General features: G+C 39.3%; 2 protein-coding genes across 6 annotated transcripts in view; one reads left to right on the plus strand and one right to left on the minus strand.

Moving 5' to 3' along the window:
• Positions 1-11,057, minus strand: part of slc36a1 (solute carrier family 36 member 1) — a 35,416-nt gene extending 24,359 nt beyond the window's left edge. The window contains exons 1-8 of one of the 3 annotated variants that reach the window (XM_026344135.1): positions 10,896-11,057; positions 8,285-8,404; positions 6,433-6,547; positions 6,259-6,349; positions 5,374-5,462; positions 3,114-3,203; positions 2,356-2,440; positions 993-1,220 (exon numbers count right to left, since the gene is read on the minus strand). In XM_026344135.1, coding sequence (XP_026199920.1) covers positions 993-1,220; positions 2,356-2,440; positions 3,114-3,203; positions 5,374-5,462; positions 6,259-6,349; positions 6,433-6,547; positions 8,285-8,315 — 729 coding nt within the window. In that variant the 5' untranslated portion in view covers positions 8,316-8,404; positions 10,896-11,057. Of the gene's footprint in view, positions 1-992; positions 1,221-2,355; positions 2,441-3,113; positions 3,204-5,373; positions 5,463-6,258; positions 6,350-6,432; positions 6,548-7,907; positions 7,989-8,278; positions 8,405-10,895 lie in introns of those variants that run through there. The other 2 variants (XM_026344134.1, XM_026344136.1) reach the window with 2 other exon arrangements.
• Positions 11,058-12,450: 1,393 nt separating this feature from the next.
• atox1 (antioxidant 1 copper chaperone) lies at positions 12,451-15,172 on the plus strand. 3 transcript variants are annotated; one of them, XM_026344150.1, is made up of 5 exons: positions 12,463-12,608; positions 12,771-12,827; positions 13,216-13,291; positions 13,897-14,055; positions 14,367-15,172. In XM_026344150.1, the coding sequence occupies exons 3-4, from the start codon at positions 13,237-13,239 to the stop codon at positions 14,019-14,021; spliced, it is 180 nt and encodes a 59-aa protein (XP_026199935.1). In that variant the 5' UTR covers positions 12,463-12,608; positions 12,771-12,827; positions 13,216-13,236; the 3' UTR covers positions 14,022-14,055; positions 14,367-15,172. The 3 variants fall into 3 exon arrangements, with proteins under 3 accessions (XP_026199934.1, XP_026199935.1, XP_026199933.1); XM_026344149.1 differs by lacking the exon at positions 12,771-12,827 and having other exon boundaries at positions 12,451-12,608; XM_026344148.1 differs by lacking the exons at positions 12,463-12,608; positions 12,771-12,827 and having other exon boundaries at positions 13,201-13,291.
• Positions 15,173-21,643: the final 6,471 nt, after the last annotated feature.

Raw genomic sequence — 21,643 nt, forward strand, 5'->3', positions numbered from 1 at the left:
ATGCTCTAGTTTCCCAAAACTATTTTTGCTTAGGTGATGCATCAGCCATAGAAACACATTACAGGCCATATATATATCTCCTAGTGCTGCATTTTCATGAAGTTTCTGATGCAAGAAATGGCTTTTTTCAAAACAAGGCTGCTACTCAGGAAACACGACAGCTATTTATCTGTAAAGAGCAGTAGCTGCATGATAAAATACTCCAGAAAACGGGTAATCTGGAGACTCTGTCACTACCAGTTGTCCTTTAATCCATAACAACCCCAGAAACCAATCAGCTGAACAGAAACATAGAGACGGACTGTTACACCCAATGAGAAAAGTGAGACTTTAAGGTGGCCAGCTGGAAACTAATGAAAAAGAGATCACATTAGATTACTGCTTCATATGCAACAGGAAAAAGAAAGATCTCCTCAGTAACAGATTACTCTCTAATGAACATAAGTCAGCAAGTATTTTATTGTATTGTATAGTAATTGTTTAGATGTCAGATCCAAAAGGTGCAGTTATTGTTCAGGGAAACAGATCCAGTCAAATATTCTGCACCTCTGTCAAACCGTGATGAGTTCAGCCATGCAGAGCAGCATGAAGTTCATATTTAAAGACTGATCACATGTCCTTACAGTAGTGTTTCCTTCAATGTTAAAAAACACAGAAATAAAAATAGCTGTTCCTTTTAATAGCCTAGAGGACAGAAGAGTCTCTGAGGATCTGGGAAGAATTTCTCTCTCACAGAAAGAGATTCTGTGGCCAAACTGAGGGAAAAAATATGCCAAAAATATGACAAGGGTAAACTTGGACTGCTACAGGGCAAGCACAGTACATGTACTGTTGATGCATCACTTGATTTCCTGCCCAGTAAGGTTTCTAACCTACAATTAAAAAATCTGGTTGGTTTGGAAACATGCTGTCACCAGAGTGAGAAGTGGAGGAGTAGAAGTCAGTAAATCACCTCAGAGCAGAGAGAGGGACTAAACAAATCTGGTGTTTACCGTAAGTGAGTAGAAGTAGATGAGGACCAAGCTGGCGGTCATGACCACGTTAGCCACCAGAGAGAGGGGAGCCAGGTACCTCAGGTTGCGGACGAAAACCAGCAGAATGAGGAAAGGGAGGAAGCAGAGCATGTAGAGACGGGAGTCGAAGCTGGGCACTAGGATCTCAGTCTGGTTGGTGTAGTTCATTTGGCAGCTGAAGGTGGTGGCGTTGGCTGCTTCTACCACCTGGTAAAAGTAGACGAGAAGGTGAGAATTTACTTATTGTTTATTTAGCTATTTGTTTTATCACCACTAATTAGTCTAGTTCTCAATATTATAACCTGGTTTGGCAAAAGATTTTATATTTTAATGAAATCTTAATTCGGTGATCTGCTGGTATACAACCCTATAGTTTAAGAGGCAGAGGAGACCCCCACAGCAGACAGACACCATCGTCATCTAGTGGTAAGAAACTGTACTACACTAGAAATCCTTCTAACTCTATATATAAGCACTGGGGTAACGCTAAGGACTGAACATAATGAACTGCATGAAGTGTTTTAATTTCTTCTAATGACCCCTGCCTAAACAAACACAGTAACTAAACATATGCAGTAATTGATTAAAAGAGAAGGTTCGACAAGTGATCAGGGGTCTAATGCTGCAGGAATCATAACCAAAACAAAGATCTCTGAGACCTGACAACGACCGCGGATGATGGGTGGAAATAAACACACAGGAGGGATGAATCCAATTCTATTTAGTGGATTAAACTGTTTCCTTCAAATTCATCTTAGTACTGGTGTTGCATGGTGCTTTGTTGTGTGAGTATTTTGCTTTTTAGTCACATAAACATAAGCTGTATCTCAGAAATTAATTTGTAGCTGCAGCACTGAAGGCTGCTACATGTACGATGATTGTGAGATGCAGTTTGGGATTACTTTAACGCTTTAAATCCTCTTTATACGTATCTAGTGTGGTACTCACTTGTGAGAATATGGACATACGTGTACAGGCCACCATAACAACCAGATCAGAGTGAAAACAGACACTGGTTTCTACACTCCGATTTGTCCTCAATGTCTCCATTTTAACGAGTCATGTAAACACAGTCTATTTATTCTGATAGTTGGAGCTGTGAGGGTCATTTGTCAGAGTACACAGTAACTTGCATGTTCTGTTGATACAACAAACAATCTCACACAGTAGTTTAACAAGAAGTAGACGACATGTAAGCGAGAGAAACCGGGTTATTGTACGGTTTGCTTTTCATTCCAAGTACTTGGTACTTGTAGAGCGAGCGTGTGTGTGTGTGTGTGTGTGTGTGTGTGTGTGTGTGTGTGTGTGTGTGTGTGTGTGTGTGTGTGTGTGCGATTCTGACCTGCTTGACATTGTCGCTAAGGAAAACAAAGTAGACGCAGCAGAAGCCCAGCTGGGTGATGATGAGAAACAAGTTCACGGTCCGTCTGAGATGGACAGAAAGAGAGAGAGAGAAGAGGGAAGAAGTCGGACAGAAGTGTTAGAATGTTTCTATAGTAAATACTGAGACTGAGTACACAAATTATTTTTGCACCTTCAGTTCTTTTAGTTATGCTAAATTTTACAGGATTATATATTTATGAATGATTCCTTTTCCTAGTTGGTTCTATAGTTGCTTTCATTAGCTGAATCTAACCATGTAATTTAGTGGTGACTGTAGAGGAAAAAGTTTTCTGGAAGGAACTGCTTCAATCCCTCTTAGTTAATTATTCATTTATTCTTGGAAAATTTGTTATTCTCTCACATTTGCTGAATATGTGGTTCATCCAATTTTTGCACGTTCAGTCAACCTGCTGTACAATGACTAAGTTACACAAGTGACTAGAAGTTAATAGGAATAAATGAATTGTTCCAGTGCATCAGCTGAAAACTCAGTTTGACAATTTCCACCAACCTTGACCTTCAGAATACTTCTTAGAACTTATGAGAATATTATTTTAAAACACACATGACTTAAAGAGACGGTATTTTTCCAAAGTCCTAATTTATTGCGGGGGAACCTGTAGGTGGCTAGGATAATGCCACGTGCATTAAAACTGTCGACTAAACACTAACTGAAATATTTTAATAATTTTAAAGACAGTCAAACATTTGTCTTACTTTCCCCACTGTGAATGCCTCCTCAGCCACGGAACATTTTCCATCCCATACTGCACTGCCTCGCCATAGGTCAGAGATTGCCTGTTCACCCTGGACACAAATAAAAAATAAAACATAAGCACATATTTTCACCGCCACGGTTCTTCTGTCTCGATCAAATTATCTCTTTGAAGAGTCCTGTACCTGAGACAACCTGGGAACACAGATCTTATTCAGCATTTTATTATCTATTTATTACTGGAAACTTGGTTCTCCACATATGCTGAATGTGTGACTTGTGCTGCTGTGCTTAAATTTAGTTAACCAACTAAACGTTTGTCCACACCAGTCTCAGAGGTTCCCAAACATTTAGGGCTCCCTAGTGCAACTACAAAAGATGGTGAAACGAAAGCAGAAGTTAGAGGAAAACCTTTTACAGTAAAGTAAAATGAGATAGGTGTGAGATTACAAAACACAGAATGAAACTAATTAAGTATTAAAGTTTCAGTCATTATTCATGAGGTAAAAGCTAATAAATATTTTTTCCATCTACTGTACATCTATATGTGGATGAATTCCTACATGCTTGCAGACGTGGAGCTCAGTAAATGCAGGGAACAAGAGGAAGTGATGATTCTGACTCTGCAATAATGAAACCTCAGAAACAAGAAGAGCAGCATTTTTATCTCATGACCATTTCTTCTCATACTGACGTGCAACTTTTTAGTGTAGGTACATAGGTAGTGTAATTTCTGACTCTGGCTCATAATAAACACCCTTCATTCATACTCCTGGTCTAATGCTTTTTAACGTGGCAGGGTGAGGCTGGAGTATATTCCAGCACGAACTGGGCAAAGGGCGGGAGGCTCTGTGAACACACGGGTTTACTGTCAGAGGCAGAATAATGATTTAAAGTGGATATGGGTGGGTTAATCGCCTCAGTAGTCACAAACTAACAGCAGTAAAACAGATAACGGATCATAAATGAGGTTTATTTTTGGTCCAGTTGCATAATGTGGTGGTTTAAAATTGGACATTTACTGCAGCAGTACCCTACTTCTGATAACTGCAGGTCACAGTAACATTATGTCTGGTTTGTCGCAGGTTTCACTAGTTACACAGTAGAAAGATGTGGAGATGTGTAATCTATCAGCTACAACAAACAAGTTAGTGATGGCACAGTTTGACAGCTATGTAAACAACTGTAGAGAAGCTGTGCAAAAGCTGTGGTTTTACAGCCCATCTAGGCACTGAGGACCTGCTCTCAGGGGATTAGAAGTAGAGACAAGAAACTGTCTTCATGCTGCGTTTCAGCAACAAACAACTGCAGCTCATGAAAAGACAAAGTCAGTCTACGTGTTCTTTTCCCATTACTATACTATTCATATTATATTTAGAATTGAATATTGTACTTGTTATTTGGTAGAAGGATGTTGGAGATGGAGCTGCCAGGCAGAAGGGCAAGAGGACGGCCAAAGAGGAGATATATGGATGTCTTAACAGAGGACATGAGGTTGGCTAATGTTAGGGTAAAGATGTTCATGATAGACTTAGGTGGAAAAGGATGATTCGCTGTGGCGACCCCTGATGGGAAAAGCCGAAAGAGAAGAAGAAGATTGTACTTGTTATTTTACGTATAATTACTCATTTGCTGTGCTTTCTGTTGCTATAACAGGGTACACAATAACAAGTTTTAATATAATTTTAATTAGCTGAGCCCTTTCTGTGTGGAGTTGGCATGTAAGCGTGGCCTTACAGTTTCCTCTGGGTACTCTACTTTCCTCCCACAGTCCCATGACATGCAGTTAGTTTATGGTTGTCTGTGTCTTTGTCAGCCCTGTGATAGAACAGTGGCCGGTCCAGGGTGTACCCTGCTCCTGCTGAAGTAACATGAAAGTCATAAAAAACATGACTGTAGGACCTTTACTTTTAATGGAGAGTTTTTTAGACTATTATACTATTATATTATACTTTTACTTATGTAAAACATATAAATACTCTTTACCACCGTTCCTGGATGTGACTCAGTAAGAAACTGCATGATATTGCTTTCTTCCTCTCATGAACCCAGTCAAACACCCACCACACACCAACGACAGCAGAACGGCCTTGTGAGGTGCTTGTGTCATCTCATCTCATCAACTTGCTCTACCACTTCAGCCATTCATACCCTACTTATTATTTAACTCCACTCAGCCTGCTGTAGTTAAGTTAACATTTACCAAATCCAATGCAACAAACGGTTTTCATGTATCAAAGATTTTAACTTTGTTTTACTTACTTTGCACTCAGGTGGTGGGAACATTTCACCAGAAGCTTCATACAGTGAACTGCAATAATGCCCATAACAAGCAGACTGATTGGTCCGACCTGAAGAGAAACAAACACAGAGAAGCCGAGTCTTAAAAAGTCCAGCAGAAATGTGTTTTTGTAAGTGGAAGTGTACAGTGCACAGTAAAAAGAAATTAAGTCTGGTTACTGTTAAAGAAATGAGGGACGACAATGGGACTGGGCATTGTGCTTACACAGTCTATCTAAGTAGTCCTGGCTTATCAAGGTGTAGCATTCAATTAACTTCCTGTTTAACATCATTTTCAACAATCAACATGATGAATTAAGCAATTTCTGTTATCTAAAGTAACCTGATAGAAATTCCCTCGTAGCGCTTCAGCCTTGTTCAAAAGTTAGTGGCCTAAAAAACAGCAAATTAAAGTATTTTATATGGTTTTAGATCACTGAGTATTGCTTTTCACTTTGGTGCAGTATGTAAACGTCACAAACACAGGTCACTTCATCATTCTGTGAAAATGGTCACAGCCTGGAAAATAATGCTCCACAATAAAATAAAATTAAGACAAAAACCATCCAGTAAAATAAGAGTGTTCTTATTTGAATTCATCTTGACATTTCTGACTCACCACATATTCACTGGTGAATGAACAAAAACTAAAATTCTCTTGATGTTAGTACCTGCATCATCACCACATGACCATAATTCACTTCCCACTAAAACAGTGCTGCCAAAATCCAAACTGTGGTCTGCTTGAAAATCAGACTGCAGTAGAAGCCTTACCACCTCTGTATCATGTCATGAATGTCTGACAACAATAATTCTCTGTTCCTAGACGTGTCATGTGATAAGATGATAAAATATCTGTGCACTTACCACCAGCCCTGCATTCTTGACAGCTAGCGGCAGACCCAGCAGCCCTGTACCAATGTTCCCCTTCAGCAGGTGGATAAGGGTCTGGAAGAAACTGGAGAAGGAAGAAGTTACAGCTCCATTAGAACAAAGCCTTCACTTGCTGCTAACAGCATATTAGACTTCATATGAACCTACGAGGTTCCTGTTCGTCCTCCAATTCTTTCATAGTTACGCTGGGGTCTGGAGGGTCCAGGAGGAGAGGGACACAGAGCATCCATTTCTGATGGATTTTGGTCAGAAATCAAAGAACCTGAAAATAAGAAAAAGTAAAAAAAGTAAAGTAAAGATCGAAATATTCTGAATCACATCCTACATCGTTAATAATGGTCAATAAATGATCCTGAAATGTACATTTGATAAACAGTACACACACATTTCCTGACTTCCAGGCTCTGAACAGTTTTATGATGCTGACGACACAACGTGTACCAGTACAGCACAACAACGAACAAATCACTGATTACATCTCGCTGTGGTTGTCCCGCAGCAGAAAGACATCCTGTCACTGTGGCGATTTGAGTAAATGGGTAATGTTGAAAACTATTTGCTTTGTCACTGAAAAAAGCAGAACATCACAGTGAAGATGTGTTCCACCCTTCCCCATCAAATCCCACTACTGTATTTATTTCTTAACACAGAAAAGACAACAAATATTTGTCGACAAGTAATTAAAAAAATCCTGCAGCAAAAATAAATTAAAGCCAAACTGAAGGGGAGATTGTGTGAAGCAGAAACAAGCATTGGCATTTTATCACTTTGCATGATGATATGGTAAACCTGTTCTTAAGCTGCTTATTAGCATATTCAACAGTTCCTTGTGCGTCTCGTTTGTGGCCACATGATGAATGTCAGTGTGGCTTTAGCAGCTAAATGTGCCACTGTGTTCCCCAGCTAGACTAACTGTGTCCGTTTGTCACCCAGTCCTGGGCAGGTAGTGTATAACGGGCTTTAGAGTTTATTTTTGCTGAGAAAATAACTGCCTGCTGAACAAAGTGTGAAGTGACACTGAACACAAACTGGAGAACAGTGAGCTGGAAAACCAAAAACAGTGAGCTGAGGGTCTTTGACATTGTTCTATAAACATGGATTGTAGATAAGCTTTAAGACATATTTGCATTTACTTTGTAAAATGGAAGCTTTTCACACACACCGTGAAATATTTTTATGTAGTGTAAGTAAAATATCACTTCTCAGGTAAAGTCAGTTTAGCTAGAACAGAGCTTTATTGACTCAGTCTGACATCTGCGCCACCAGACTCACAGCACATAAACTGACTTTCTCCACTGTGACTTTGTCAGATAGAAACGTTTTCCCATGAACCAGCTGATTGTAATACACATGTGACAACAGTTATTTTGTTTGCCTTGCCCTGCACAGACGACCAAAAGCCCCACAGCAACACCAGCTACTAGCTACCCGCTTACTGATACGTGTTTAAAGATCTGAATCCCGTCACTGCTTTAGCACACACAGACTGCAGGCTCAGCAGAGTTTACTTCAGTTTCTCGTGACTCTTTTACAAGCACATAGGGGAAAACAAAAATCAGTGTTTATGATAAAAAGCTAATGACCTTCTCAGCTGAAGAACATTAAACAGCATGCTAACATACCTGCAATAGTTGCTTTGGTCCAGCTGGGTGTTCGTGTAGCTCTCACTGTTCAATGTCGCTAACAACACCCTGTCTGTCTGTCTGCACATGTTTGTTTACTCTGTCACTCCTTCCCTACTGGCTCTTTGCAGGCCTGCCACCTCCACCTTATCACCAAATATTTAATTTGCTGCTGTGACGTCCTGCCCAGCAACGTCGTGCCATAAGAGAGATTTAAAAGACATAAAAGCTGCTCTGGTGATCAACATCAACCTGTCAATTAGAATTTAAGATAGTCCCAAAGCAACTAGGAACCTGTATCATTCCTAGGTTATGTTTCTAAGATTGTCATCCACTGACTAATCAGCAAAAAAAGTATTTGATTTTAATACCTTCACCTTGGATGTCTACATCGCTGGATGCCATCATGTTGAGTCAGGAGGTTTTGTGGCTGGGTGTTGTCTCTCCCAGCCCTGCAGATCCTAATGCTGGGAGATCAGGGAGTCCAGCATGGACAGCTTCACATTGCAAAAGAGAGACGACAATTTAAAGTAAGAATCATCAGCAGCAGAGAAATAATTATAAACTTTATAAGGAAATAAATCTACAGAGACAGATGATGTTCTCGACTTTGTACCTTTGATTCTGTGAAAGTAAAACAATCTGACACTTTTTATATAAATGTATTATATGTATTATTGATCACAGCTTAACCTGGTAATTTAGAAGGTTTCATTTAGGTGCAAAATGTCACAAGTGTATGAAGAACTGACCAAAACATCTTGTACTTCACTGGCAAAGAGCATCCTTTCAAACTCCATGTAATACATTACAGTCATTATTGGTGCTAAAGGCTGAAACAATTAGTCAATTTCTCCTGCTTATTTTGGCTAAATAAGCTTTTGAATACAATCACACTGCACCCAGGGAAATTGCATTTATTGCAGCTTTCTTCCTCTAACCTTTGGGCTGACAGGCTGCGGTGTTGGATGGTCTTTGTTCAAGGCTTTTAAAGACCAGCACACCTGTCAATGATGTTATATAAGAGCAGAATAAGGGTCAGAGCTCCAACTAACAATTTATCTTAATGTGTACAGACTATTTTCTCACTTAACTGCAAAACTTATTTTGTCTATAAAATGTCAGAGTAATGAAATGTCCCTGTTATAATTTCATTGTTTTATCTTTTTTGGGGCCCAGATATTTAATTTATATACAATTTGCATCATGTATGATAAAGAAAAGCATCAACCCTTCACATCTGAGAGGAACTGTCAAACACCACCTGACTGTAATAAACACAACAACAACTTTTCAGTTTGTTTATAATTATAATAAGAGAATCCCTTAACACAAGACCTGCAGTCCTACTCAGCCAGCTCTACCGGCTTGCTGTGTTTAATGATCTGTGTCTGCAGAGACTGGAGGACATTGATGGGTTTTACTTCTCTTGTGACTCTCATTACTGTTTTACTAGCAAATGAGGAACTGTTAGAGCATATCTGTAATGCAGGGGGATGATGATTATTATGTGAAAACATCTTTCCTACCTACTGTGTGCTGTTCACCTGTTGATTCAATGAAGACAACAGACTGTGCTGCAATTTTGAGGAACCTAAATTATTTGCATTTCCAAATGTTGATAATGTCCTGTATTTATTCTGCATTTAAACTGTAAACTTTGATTTCTTTAATGTTCCACAGTAAAACTAAATGGGGATACTACAGGAAGAAAAAGTACAAGGCCCCTAATGTGTTCAAACAGGGTGACATTTAATTTTTCCTAGGAAGCCACTTGAGAATGAGCCATTGTTTAGCAGGCGTTCAGTAACCTCACAAAAAAGAAGCATGACTTCTACAACAACTGCTAAGTAACTGTGTCAGGCCAAAGTGTCCAAATTATGAGCTACTCAGCAATTTCACAATATGCTGTAACGTGACAGGACTAAAGCAAGCACCATGGAAATGAAAACACAATGGTGTGCAATTTCACACCAGGACTTTAACACAACAGCACTGACACTAAAGTTTCCAGAATTACACATTATAATTAAAATAAGAGATGACAAAAACAGACAAATTTACATCAGCCTCTTCAACAACAGTTAACATAAGGGTGACAAATTAAAAGCAAAATCTGAATGAATGAATGAACGAACAGGATGACATTGGGGCTGAATAGTTCTCTATGGCTCCAGTAGAGTCCAGAGGTTAGTAGATTTGTACTGAAGCTGTTCTAATGACACATCGAGGCTAAAGTCTTAACAAAACCCAAAGAGACTAAGTTTAACAGGATGTGTCTAGTTCGTATTGAAACCTCAACAACCACAATAAGAGTTTCAATTCTGTAATGGTAAAGAGACCAGGTCATTTGGCCTCGAGCACAAAACATTGTAATCTGTACATTTACAGGTCTGGATGTCAACATTAAAACATTAAGTGACATTAACTTTCAATGCCTAAGCGAGCACACACCATATTCTGGGTTTGAGCAGGGTGCGGCCACTTTAATCCACTGTTTACCAGCTGTTTTTGGGTTTTCTAATGACCACTGTCGTCTCTTAATCACGGAACAAACACACGCCGCGCAGGGCGACCGGTTAAAACCACTAATCCCATCATTTGAACTACTCTTTGGCCAGAGACGAGGGTTTCCCTGCAGCCTCAATGAAGGCTGTGATAAAGCAGACAAACCCAGCTGATGGGATCTGTCCAGAAACTCCTCCGTCCGTTTACATGAGGCTGAGTACGAACGGTTTAGTTGGGATTAACCTCCGAGAAGGACTCGGACACAGAGGAGCGACTGAAATAGCAAGAGGGAAGACGTTGGCTAACATTGGAATTTCTGCGTGTTAGTGACGTTAACGCGAGTTAACAAAGACATGAACTTAGCTCACGTTAAGTGGGATTAAATGTCCAGTTAGCCACCGCTGGTTAGCTAGCTAGTTAACGCTCTATAGCTATATGTCTCCACGCTATCTTTGTGTACGTAGACAGCTTATTACCAACCTTCCTCGGAGAAACCTCGCCCTCTGTCTCCGTCCCCTGGCTGGATTTATCAACAGCTAAGCTCGCCGCAGACCTCTTCTTTTCATATTCCAGTCATATCTGCTGGTTGCACCGATTGAAGCCGCAGCGGGACTCGGCTTCAGGGAACCAGCGGTGAGGTCACATGACTCGGCCGTCAGAGGACGTCGTACCTGACGCACTGTTGTCATAGAGACGGCCTGTAACGGACAGAAGCGCCGTTAGCATGTTGCTAAAAAGCGTTTTAGGCTAAAACGGACATATTTAATCCCTTTTTCTGGAAAGACGCGATTAATTACATGACTCAAACCACTGTAATTTATCTTTAAATAATGTTTTTACAGTTAATTAGTATTCAGTGTCATATCAGCTAGCTACCTCCTATATGTAGCATGCTAACATTTAGCTGCCTCTTTGTAGATTAGGATTTGAAAAACCTTTAAAAACCTTTAAAAACCTTTCATCTATCTATCCATCTATCTATCTATCCATCTATCATCTATCTATCTATCTATCTATGATCTATCTATCTATCTATCTATCTATCTATCTATCTATCTATGATCTATCTATCTATCTATCTATCTATCTATGATCTATCTATCTATCTATCTATCTATCTATGATCTATCTATATCTATCTATCTAGATCTATCTATCTATATCTATGATATCTATCTAGCATCGATCTATCTATTCTATCTATCTAGCTACTATCTATCTATCTATCGCATCTACCACGCATCGCGCTATCTATCTATCTATCTATCAATTCTATCTATTATCTATCATCTATCCATCCTATCATCTATCTATCATCTATCCATCTATCATCTATCTATCTATCTATCTATCTATCTATCTATCTATCTATCTATCTATCTATCTATCTATCTATCTAGTTACTTATTTTATAAAATATTCAGGCAAACCAGTGCTCAAAACATTTTCCTTCCAATCTGTGCAGAACCAATAGCCATACCCATAGGTTTGTGTTGAGCTGGGAACCTTTAAATGATGATAATAAAGCAAATTATAATAGTATTGAAATCGGATTTAATCACATATATTTAATTTAGTTTCAGTTTCTCAGGTCTGTGTGTAACAAATCTACGAGTCACGACTGACGGCGCTTTTATTTTGAAAAACGTTGCCCATTGGAAGCGCTTGGTTTAACCTGATTACTCGTTTCGAGGTCGTTTATTGTCGCTATCTCCGGGACAACGTCGTTAATTGACTGAAAAAAGACACGATAACTAAGAAAACAGCACAACTACATATATATTTATAAATTCAACAGTGAAAGTCGGGCCCGGCTAGTTTGACTTGTGGAGCGTCAAGTTACTCAACATGCCCCCAGAATATAACCGGAAGTAATGTTTACCTGGTTTACAACCAGGCAAATATTTGACGTTGTCTATTAGTTTGTATTTGTTACACATTAATAAATATGTATATTTAATTATACAAAATATAGTTGTAATATAGTTTGTACATGTACAGAATCTTTGCACTAGCGTGAAATATGTTCACCGGAAATCCGGTTGCTGTGCTAACACCCGTTAGCTTAATACTCGGTAGCTAACCGGACAGTCTACATTTCTTTTCGGTTGTTCACAGCACTTGTAAGAAAGTCCGAGGCAAAAGTCCACCGCTGGTTTGGGACGGGTTGCGACACTCTCTTCAACCATGACAGTGAGTTCTTAAGACCGATGTTTTATTTGTGGTTAAGTTTTAGCTTTTGAGTGAAGCTAAGTAAGTTAGCGTGTAAGCTAGCGTTAGGTTTCAGACTTGGCTTCAGTTGGATCATGGATCATGTGGAAGAGTTAATAAGGACTTATTTCATTTCTACCACAGGAGTTAGACACCAGGATCAGTCCAGCTGACTGGCTTCATTGAGTAACAGCCCATAAAGTTAGTGTTACTCACAAAACACACTAAATTTGCTAACGCTACTGGATACCTGATTGTCAATACATTTTTTGTTTCAGTTATTTTCCAAGCATAAATATTGAAAAATGTAATCTTTGCAGCTTTCAGCCTCTCCAAAGGGACAGTTTGCTGGGTTTTGTTGTCACATGATGTTGTAAACAGGATATTTTAGTTGTTTTGTAAGTTTAGATCAGACAATTGTCTGCAGCCTCCATGGTTTCTCATGATCTGATGTCACAGAAAGTGACAGAAAGCGTTAATTAAATGAATATAATTACATATATGTATTATATAGAATAATTAGCCTCATTATATCCTATGTCACATAGAAAGTAAGATAACAGCTAATTATGTAATGTGTCTCCAACAGAAGCACGAGTTTGAAGTGGCAATGACATGTGAGGGGTGCTCGGGAGCTGTCACCAGAGTCCTCAACAAACTGGGAGGTGAGGCTGAGACCTGTCTGCATGTCCTAGTCAAACTAGATCATCAGAAATATCAAGTATTTGATCTCTCTCTACATGCTAGCATAGATGTGTATCTATGTGTAGTGTAGCCTATGGTAACTTAGCTAAATCTGCATTCTGCATTTTATGATTGTTTCTTAAAACCATGCAATAAATGACGTGTGTCCCCTCAAGTCTCAACTTCATAACGTCAGCCTTTATAACACCTGCAGCAAAATAATACTTCATATTACTGTGACGAGCCCTCCCACCCAAACTTGTGGTTGGAACAACCAATAGCAGAACATTGAACACTAGTGTGTATTATTTGCTGTCCCTCCTAATACCAGTGCAAGGATTAGTTTATAGATGACGTCAATAAATAGTAAGAGTAAAAGAGAGACACCTCTATTCTTACTTCTTGACTCTTCTTGGCTCTGTTGGGTTTTTCAACTCGTCACTTGATGCAGCAGCACTTTTATTTTAAGTCAGTTTTTCTTTCTCATATCAGTCCAGTATCAGTGAGGTTAATAGTATTTTTAATACTGTTGCTTTCTGGATTTCAACAACCTGCCTTCCTGCCAACCTGTTTTCTCTCATCACAGATGTGAAGTTTGAAATTGACCTGCCTAAGAAACTGGTTTGGATTGAGTCAGACAAAGATGTAGACGTACTCATGGAGACACTGAAGAAATGTGGAAAGGAAGTCAAGTACAACGGCACAAAATGAAGGAATCTGTTCACGTAGAACAGGTGACATGATGGTAATACCGGCTGTTCTTTTACTGCCAGTTAAACTTGTAGATTTATTTTCACACCGTTTATTATCCCCATAAACAAATCTGTGTGATTGAGGAGGATTATTATGATTATTTATAAACCTGGGAAAGAAGAAACATTTAAATCTAATCTAAACAGTAAAGATAAGAAGATTTATACTGTATTTATCCTTGTGTGCAGCTCTAAGTTTAATTTAAATTCACATACTAGTCCTCATTAGTCCTGTGTCTAATGAAGACAGCGATTATCAGTTGACATGATATTTGACTTATTTATTTATTAATTCTTTCTCTAGGAAAACATTGCTGTTGAGGCAAAAGGAACTTTAATATTGGAATTTAAGATTTTCACCTGTCAGGAAGAGTCTGATGCACCCCACCCTCCACCCTGAGATGCCAGTCCCACAGCTCATGTACACCAAAGTCCCCTGCAGATGCACATTTTGTGTCAGTATTGTTTGTGATTTGCAAGGCCAGCGTAGGTGAACATGTTCAGAGAATGACAGCAAGCCCCCAAATTTAGGATAAGGTTCAATCAATAAGGTTTTTTCATACATCTTCATTTGAAATCTAAAACTCTGGGAGAAGGACTCTCCAGTGGCTGCCATTTTTATGTTTTTATGTACGACTTAAAAGTATAAACCGTCACCTTAATGCTGCAAAACAAGAAGCTAGGACTGTAGACATACATACGCCTTTGAAGTACATTCCCTGATCTGTATTATACTCTGAAGATGATTTTATACGACTCAGTATTCTTGGATTTGAAACCTTTGAGGCTCCTTATATGAAGATGTCTGTGCATCTGCACTTGGGGGAAATCTCAGTCTGTCTCTCTTCCTTGCAGGGACCATCTGCTGGACTTTATTTTGTGCTTCCTCTTTCCTTCATTGTGCTTTACACTACAAAAGGGTCAACTAACGCCATGATGAATTAAACGTATTAACTTATTATTAACAAACACTGTGTTCTTAAAATCCTTCTAATACTTCACGCTGTTACTCTGTTCCTTTAGGAAAAGACGACCAACTCTGCCTGGACTGTTTTTAATTGTCTTGGTTTGTTGTGTGTCCTCAAAATAAAATCAATCATGCTTCAGTGCATCACGATGTCTTAGTTAATCTGGTTTATCCTAATACAATATGAGACATGTACTGTACATGTCCTGTGTGTAAGTAGATATACATTGGTCACAATGTGCATATACTGTTTTTAAAGAACAATTTCTATAAACATTCATAACGTGATTTGAAAGATGGTAACTTCACTAGAACTCAGGTTAAATAAGGGACTTAATGTATCAAACAAATTGCTTGTCTGGTTACGCACAAGGAGCAGCACAAAACTCAAACACAGTACGAACACTACAAGAATGTATGTCCTACTGATGAAACCAGTTTCCTTCACTGAACTGAGACGTTCCTGATGAGAGAACAATCACCGTTGTGATATTGGAATTAAAAATGTGTCAGTTCCTTTTACTGCACACAAACAGTTGCTTTGTGCTCTCTGATGTAGTCTAGTGTAGTATCATCTTTTCTATATAAAGCCTTAATAAATGGAACATGGTGAAGTTGATTCTTAACCAGCAGGAGGTGCTGTGTGATCAACGCGTGTCCACTTCCTGTAACACCTGAAGAGCTCTGGGGCAGGTTGCAGGGAACAGATTTTTTATTTTCTGGTTTATTTCTTTTTCCACTGTCACAATAAAAGTGAAAATACAGCTTCACCTTTCAGAACCACAGATGAACTGTGCACACAGGAAGGAGTTAATACCTGTGTCAGGGTGAATGAGGACAAGGATACACAATGATCTTCTTTATAAGGTTAAACATGTATGAATGTAGTTGTGTGATGTGTGATCTGTGATCAGTGATCAGTGATCTGACATAATAGTTGAGATGTAACAAGAGTTGTGACCATATATTTATTTATTTTTACGATATCCAGCTGCATGCAGTGACCCAACAGGAAGACGAGCATGTGAATAGAAAGGTTTCCCTACAAAGTCTACCACCACAACACACTGTGACTCCTTGGACTTCATGTCTGTGCCCCCTCCCACCTCCAGAGCCAAAGGTCAAGTTTGTTTCATAAGTTTTCATACACGTACACGACCAAATGTTGATTCTAACGGCGCCAGTGCAACAAAGAACAGACACAAAAGGTTTAAAAAATAAAACAGTTCAATGCCACACACGACCTTTGATTATAGGTGAACTTGAAGGTCCTGTGTGCTCGATCACAATCTCTAAATACAGATTTGATTCATGACATTTGTGATATTAATATGTTGTATATATATATATATATATACATTATATATATATATAATATATATATTATATGTGCTGTATTACATCAGTTGTGTGATAAGTTTGCACATATCATGTTATTTTAGCATGTAGCCTGCTGAAGCTGCCTCATTATCCACATTTTCTACTGAGTGCTTATAGGACAGTTCAACCCCCACCTCTGACTCAGCCACTGAACAGAGACTCTTTGTGTACACAACGCACTCCACAGATAACAGGGTGGTCGGCACAGTCACCGGGTTCCTCATATTACTTTGCCACAAGCACAAACACTGTCTCTCTTTCTGAATCTGATTATTCTCATTTTCAGAAGAAGCTGAGAGTCAGCGGAGTTCAGTACTGTAGGAGATTTTAGTTTAAATGCTTTAAATCCATCAAAATATTGGTAATAAAGGGATTCATCAGTATCTACAGACAAAAAACCTGTAAACAAGCCACACAATCACAGAAACTACTTAAATGATTCATTTGATTCCTCACAAAGAAATTCAAAGAAACTACACATCCTCAGCTCGTCCATCCTCCTCGTTCAACTTCAGCTTATTAAAGCTTTGAGCTGCATGTTAATCCTCAGCTGACCACCAACAGGTGACTTACAGTATGTCAGTGTGTGTGTTTCATGGGTTGTGGTGAGGTGGCATCGAGGTGTTGTCGGGGCTGTTAGATCCCGTTGAAGGATCCAAAACAAACACACCTATCATCAGGAGGTTAAGACTGACGACAGCCAACAACCACCCGACCCTCCATCGTTGGTGGCACTTTGTGATGCATGAAATATATAAACGAATCCTGAAGCTGTGACTTCCTCCATTTCAGTGTCTCGCTGTGTCCACCAGATGTCCTCAGACTTTTGTCTCCGTCCTAGTCCGGACTCCTCTCACGAATCCAGTGCACACCTGTCCTCCTTTCATATCGCCAGATCTGCACTGCCTACCTACACCTTTCTTGTTCCCTCATTTGCTCACAGCACTGTATGTGCTGTTCTTTCTCCAGATGATCAGATCTGACTCCAACAATTTGTACATAGCTGCACCACTGGACCAAAAAGGTCAAAGGCTTGCATTGAAAGTGGAGCCAAACTTCAGCTCAGCTGGTTTTATTAGGCTGGACCCTGGTTTAGGAGGGGGCTTAATGTACTAACGTTACTGCTACTACTGCACTACACTACTTCTCCATCTCTGCAGTACAAAACATGGACGTTGAGACAAGAAAACAACAACAACAACAAAACGTGTTTTTTGTCATTGCCCTCCTCCTCCGCCTCGGTCCTTGTTTTGGCGTTGCCAGTTTTGATTTGCATTCCAAAACACAAAGTTGAGATGAAGAGGGATCACAGCTGAGATCACAGCTCAGACTGGAATGTGATAGGGATCATCTAGAGCTGTAGTTATAGCACAGTGTCGTCTTCACTGGACATAAACATAATGTACACGGCGATGTAAAGACACTCAGACACAGCACAGGAAGGAGACGGATGAAAGCAGATGAAAACATACCATAAACACACGTGTACTGTATCTGGCTTTATCTGATACTGTGGAGGCCGAGCCTGCAGATCTTTAAATTCTTTGCAGCAACAAAGATGAGATTGTAACAAGGCTGTAAAAACCCAGAGAAGAGATGAATTACACTGCAATGTTTGAAGCCTTTAATGTCAGACTTCACTCTGGGCTGAGTTGTAATTGATGAACACCTCATGAACAACACTGACCCCGCTAATGAGTGTTAGACGTGATTCTTCTTTTCCTGGAAGTTCAGTTCATGCAGCTCTCTCTACACTGGACTGTGGTGACATTTACTAGCTGTCCTCCTGTTAAAACTGCGTTTCTGCTGAAAGATAAGCTGAGATACTGTGATGATTTCAATTTTTGCTGAACATGCAGAGCAGCTTGTACAAACCTGTGGAGGCAGAAGACCTCACGTCTGCTGAGGTTCTGAGGAAGCGTTTACAAAAACTCAACATTAAACAGAGTCTTTTGTAAAAATCATCTTTTACTGAAACAAGTGTATTCAGCCTGAAAATAGAGAGAAACATCTGCGCTAAAGGTGAAATAATAAGAAGTAACTAAGTACATTTACTTAACTATTGTACTTAAGTCTAATTTTGAGTATTGTCATTTTCTGCAACTTTACTACAGAGGTAAATATTGTATTTGTACTAGTTACTGTTCATATTTTTAATACAAAACACTAATTTCCAAGTTATCCAGCCGTACGTAATGTAATCCAAATTTTAATTATTAGATTCAAAACTTATAATCTCCACATTAGTGCATGCTCCATTAACATTAAAGCTATGATCACATTAGTGCATCAATATTTACAGTTATTATATATTATAATAAAAAGCATTTGAACAGAGGACTTTTGGTTGTTAGAGTATTTCTACTCTGTAGTTTTACTACTTCTAATAGTGGGAAAATGAACTGGTGACAAATGCTTATAAAAACTCAACTTAAATATCCAACAGCGTAACATAAATTGTTCAGATTACTATAAAGTCAAGTTCCTTAATGTCTGAGCTTTCTCCTAATTGTTCAATACAAGCTTTTACTCCACTGACACCTCAGATTAAGTTGTTAAAGCCTTTATCATTACTGTGAAACCAGACTGAAGAGCATGGAGGATTTATTTAGTTTTGGCTGTTTTATCCCTGAATTATTCAATTTATATGTTAATAAAGTCATAAAAGGAAAACAGGACTTTAAGATAGAACATTAAGAGGTTTCTTTGTCTTCTAAAAGTGTTTTCTGTCTGCTGTTCTCAGTGTAATGACACGAAGCAGGAATAAAGACCTGCCCTCCATCCGTCCACACGTCACATTAGAAAAAAAGAAAACGTTTTACTGCTCAACCTCTGATCTGTCCAGACTCTGTGTGTGTGTGTGTCTGTGTGTCTGTGTGTGTGTGTGTGTGTGTGTGTGTGTGTGTGTGTCTGTGTGTCTGTGTGTCTGTGTAGTAACAAGCTGGAAACCAGATACAGAATAAAAACCCTGCTGTGTGAGTGTGTATATGTCTGATGTCAGTACACTGTGTCCAAACTGCAGCTTAACTCCCGGGTTTACACGTCACCAGACTGTCTGTAGCTGTAGATGTTTTATCTTCAGTTTAAAACCAGATTTTTAAAAAATCTGATAACATCAGCTTTTTCAGGTCCTCATTTAAAATACATGATGTTGAAACTAAACTATAATAAAGGCACGTGTAGAGGTGGGGTGCTCTGGGGGCTCAAACCTCTTCCCTTTCACCTAATTAATTAAAGGTGCCCTTTTCAAAATCAACTGACTCTCTAGGATTCAGTTTCCAAACTCACATCCTACTAAATTCATCTTTCAGTCCAGTTAGTGAAAACGTTTCGTGTGTCTTCACATCCTTCCTTCAGAAACGTTTCCGCCCACTGCGGCTGAGCTTCACATACCGACAGCGTGTCCGTTACAAATCCTTACAAACCTGGACTGGAATCCTTGTGGTCAGGCAGTGAGCTCATCGCTGTCCTTTGTGCTGGTGTAATTACAGCTCATAACCCTGCATCGGGTTTTGTATCCATGCGGTGGCTCAGTCAAACTGCTTTGAGGAACTAAATCACAGACTTCCCTGGAACACACCAACAGTCCTGTGTCACGTTTTAAGAACTGAGCTGTTCCACTGATCCTGAAGAACCAAGACCATCATGAACCGTAGACTCAGCCACAACCAACCAATACATGTCAGTATAATGAATACCTCCATTTACGTTTCAGCGTTTACTGAACCACTTCTGCTGGGATGGGTGGCAACAGATGTGGACCACGGACTCCATGAGTTACATGCTGGTACACGTTTCCTACGGAGGACACGGGACAGGAAAGTCGAACTGATCAGCTGGTACCAACTGCTGCTGTTAAATAGTCTGCAGACTGGAACTTGAACCACACACCTGGGATCAATTCAGTGCAATCCGCCACTGTACCAAATGAAATCCAAACATTTCCCTTCACTTTCCCTGGTGGAAACACAACAAGGCTCTGTTTACACTTGGTATGATATAAGATGCATCTTGGGTGTTTACACCCGTACACATGCATGTGTTCATATTTAATTTCTTCTGTGTTCCACTGTGACGTCAAACTAGCACAGCGCATCAATCTGTTTCTCTTATTTTCCTGCTCTCCTCATGAACATCTCCGTGACAGTAGCAGACTCCTCTGTCCAAATGAAAGCATCTTGTTTCACATGCACGTCAGTGGTTATGTGCATACGTTCTTCTTTACTTCATTCTTTCCTTTTGTTTTTTGTGCAAAACAACAACAAAACAAACTAGTTGTAAACCATGAAGAGGTTTGGAAACTAACAATAACTTTAAATTAAAACAACGTTTGTCCTATTTTAGTCAGATTCTTGAGGTTTCTGTGAAGTTTCTATTTTAAATTAGCCTGTGAAAGTCAACATGTCATTTACACCTTGAAATGAAATCACATGAGCAGAAAAACCATAATTTATTTTTCTGCTGCTGTTAGTCGACTGGCGGCAGCAGCAGCAGGAGGGGGGGGGGTGAGTTTGACTGAAGGCAAAACATCCATCACAGTGAAAAGGCTCCCTGTCCCTCTGTGTACAGCAGTAATCATTTTAAGGGCCAGTGTGACTTTATAGAGGAAATAGTGGTTAAAAACTAGCTTTGATGTTTTTTTAAATATTCACAGTCTCTGCTGCCTTTAGACTGTGAGGACTGAATCCTACACAGGTGAGACAAATAGAAGTTAATTAAAGTCGACGTAGCCACAGGCAAAGATATGAAAACGTGAACAAATTATTAAAAATTAAATGATACTTGAACAAGATTAATTTAACTCATCATGTCTCAGAGAGAAGATATATATAAAAAATATATTATAAATATACAGGTATTTACAGGTAATTAAAACCAGTGTAGTTGATTTGGGGGAATAAGTAGCAGGTGTGCCGCAGGTACTGATCATGTGACTGAGTGTTCATACATCATTCCAAGGTGGTGCTAATGATGCAGCCTCGACAGATAAGTGAGACCCAAAACCATGAGCAGAATCTAAGTAGGCCTGTTCCATATCACATCACCTCTGACATATTGTGATAATTCACACACAACAGCAGCAAAGCAGCCACAGATCATGATGCTCCCTCCACCGTACTTCACTCTTGGGATCACTTCTGTTTTATCATCCGTTGTGTTGTGTGTTCTCTCACATTAAAACATTGTAGTGTACCTGAAGTTTTCCAAAAACCTCACAGTGCTACTGGGAAAGA

This window comes from Anabas testudineus, chromosome 9 (genome assembly GCF_900324465.2).
Source record: "Anabas testudineus chromosome 9, fAnaTes1.2, whole genome shotgun sequence".
Taxonomy (NCBI): domain Eukaryota; kingdom Metazoa; phylum Chordata; class Actinopteri; order Anabantiformes; family Anabantidae; genus Anabas; species Anabas testudineus.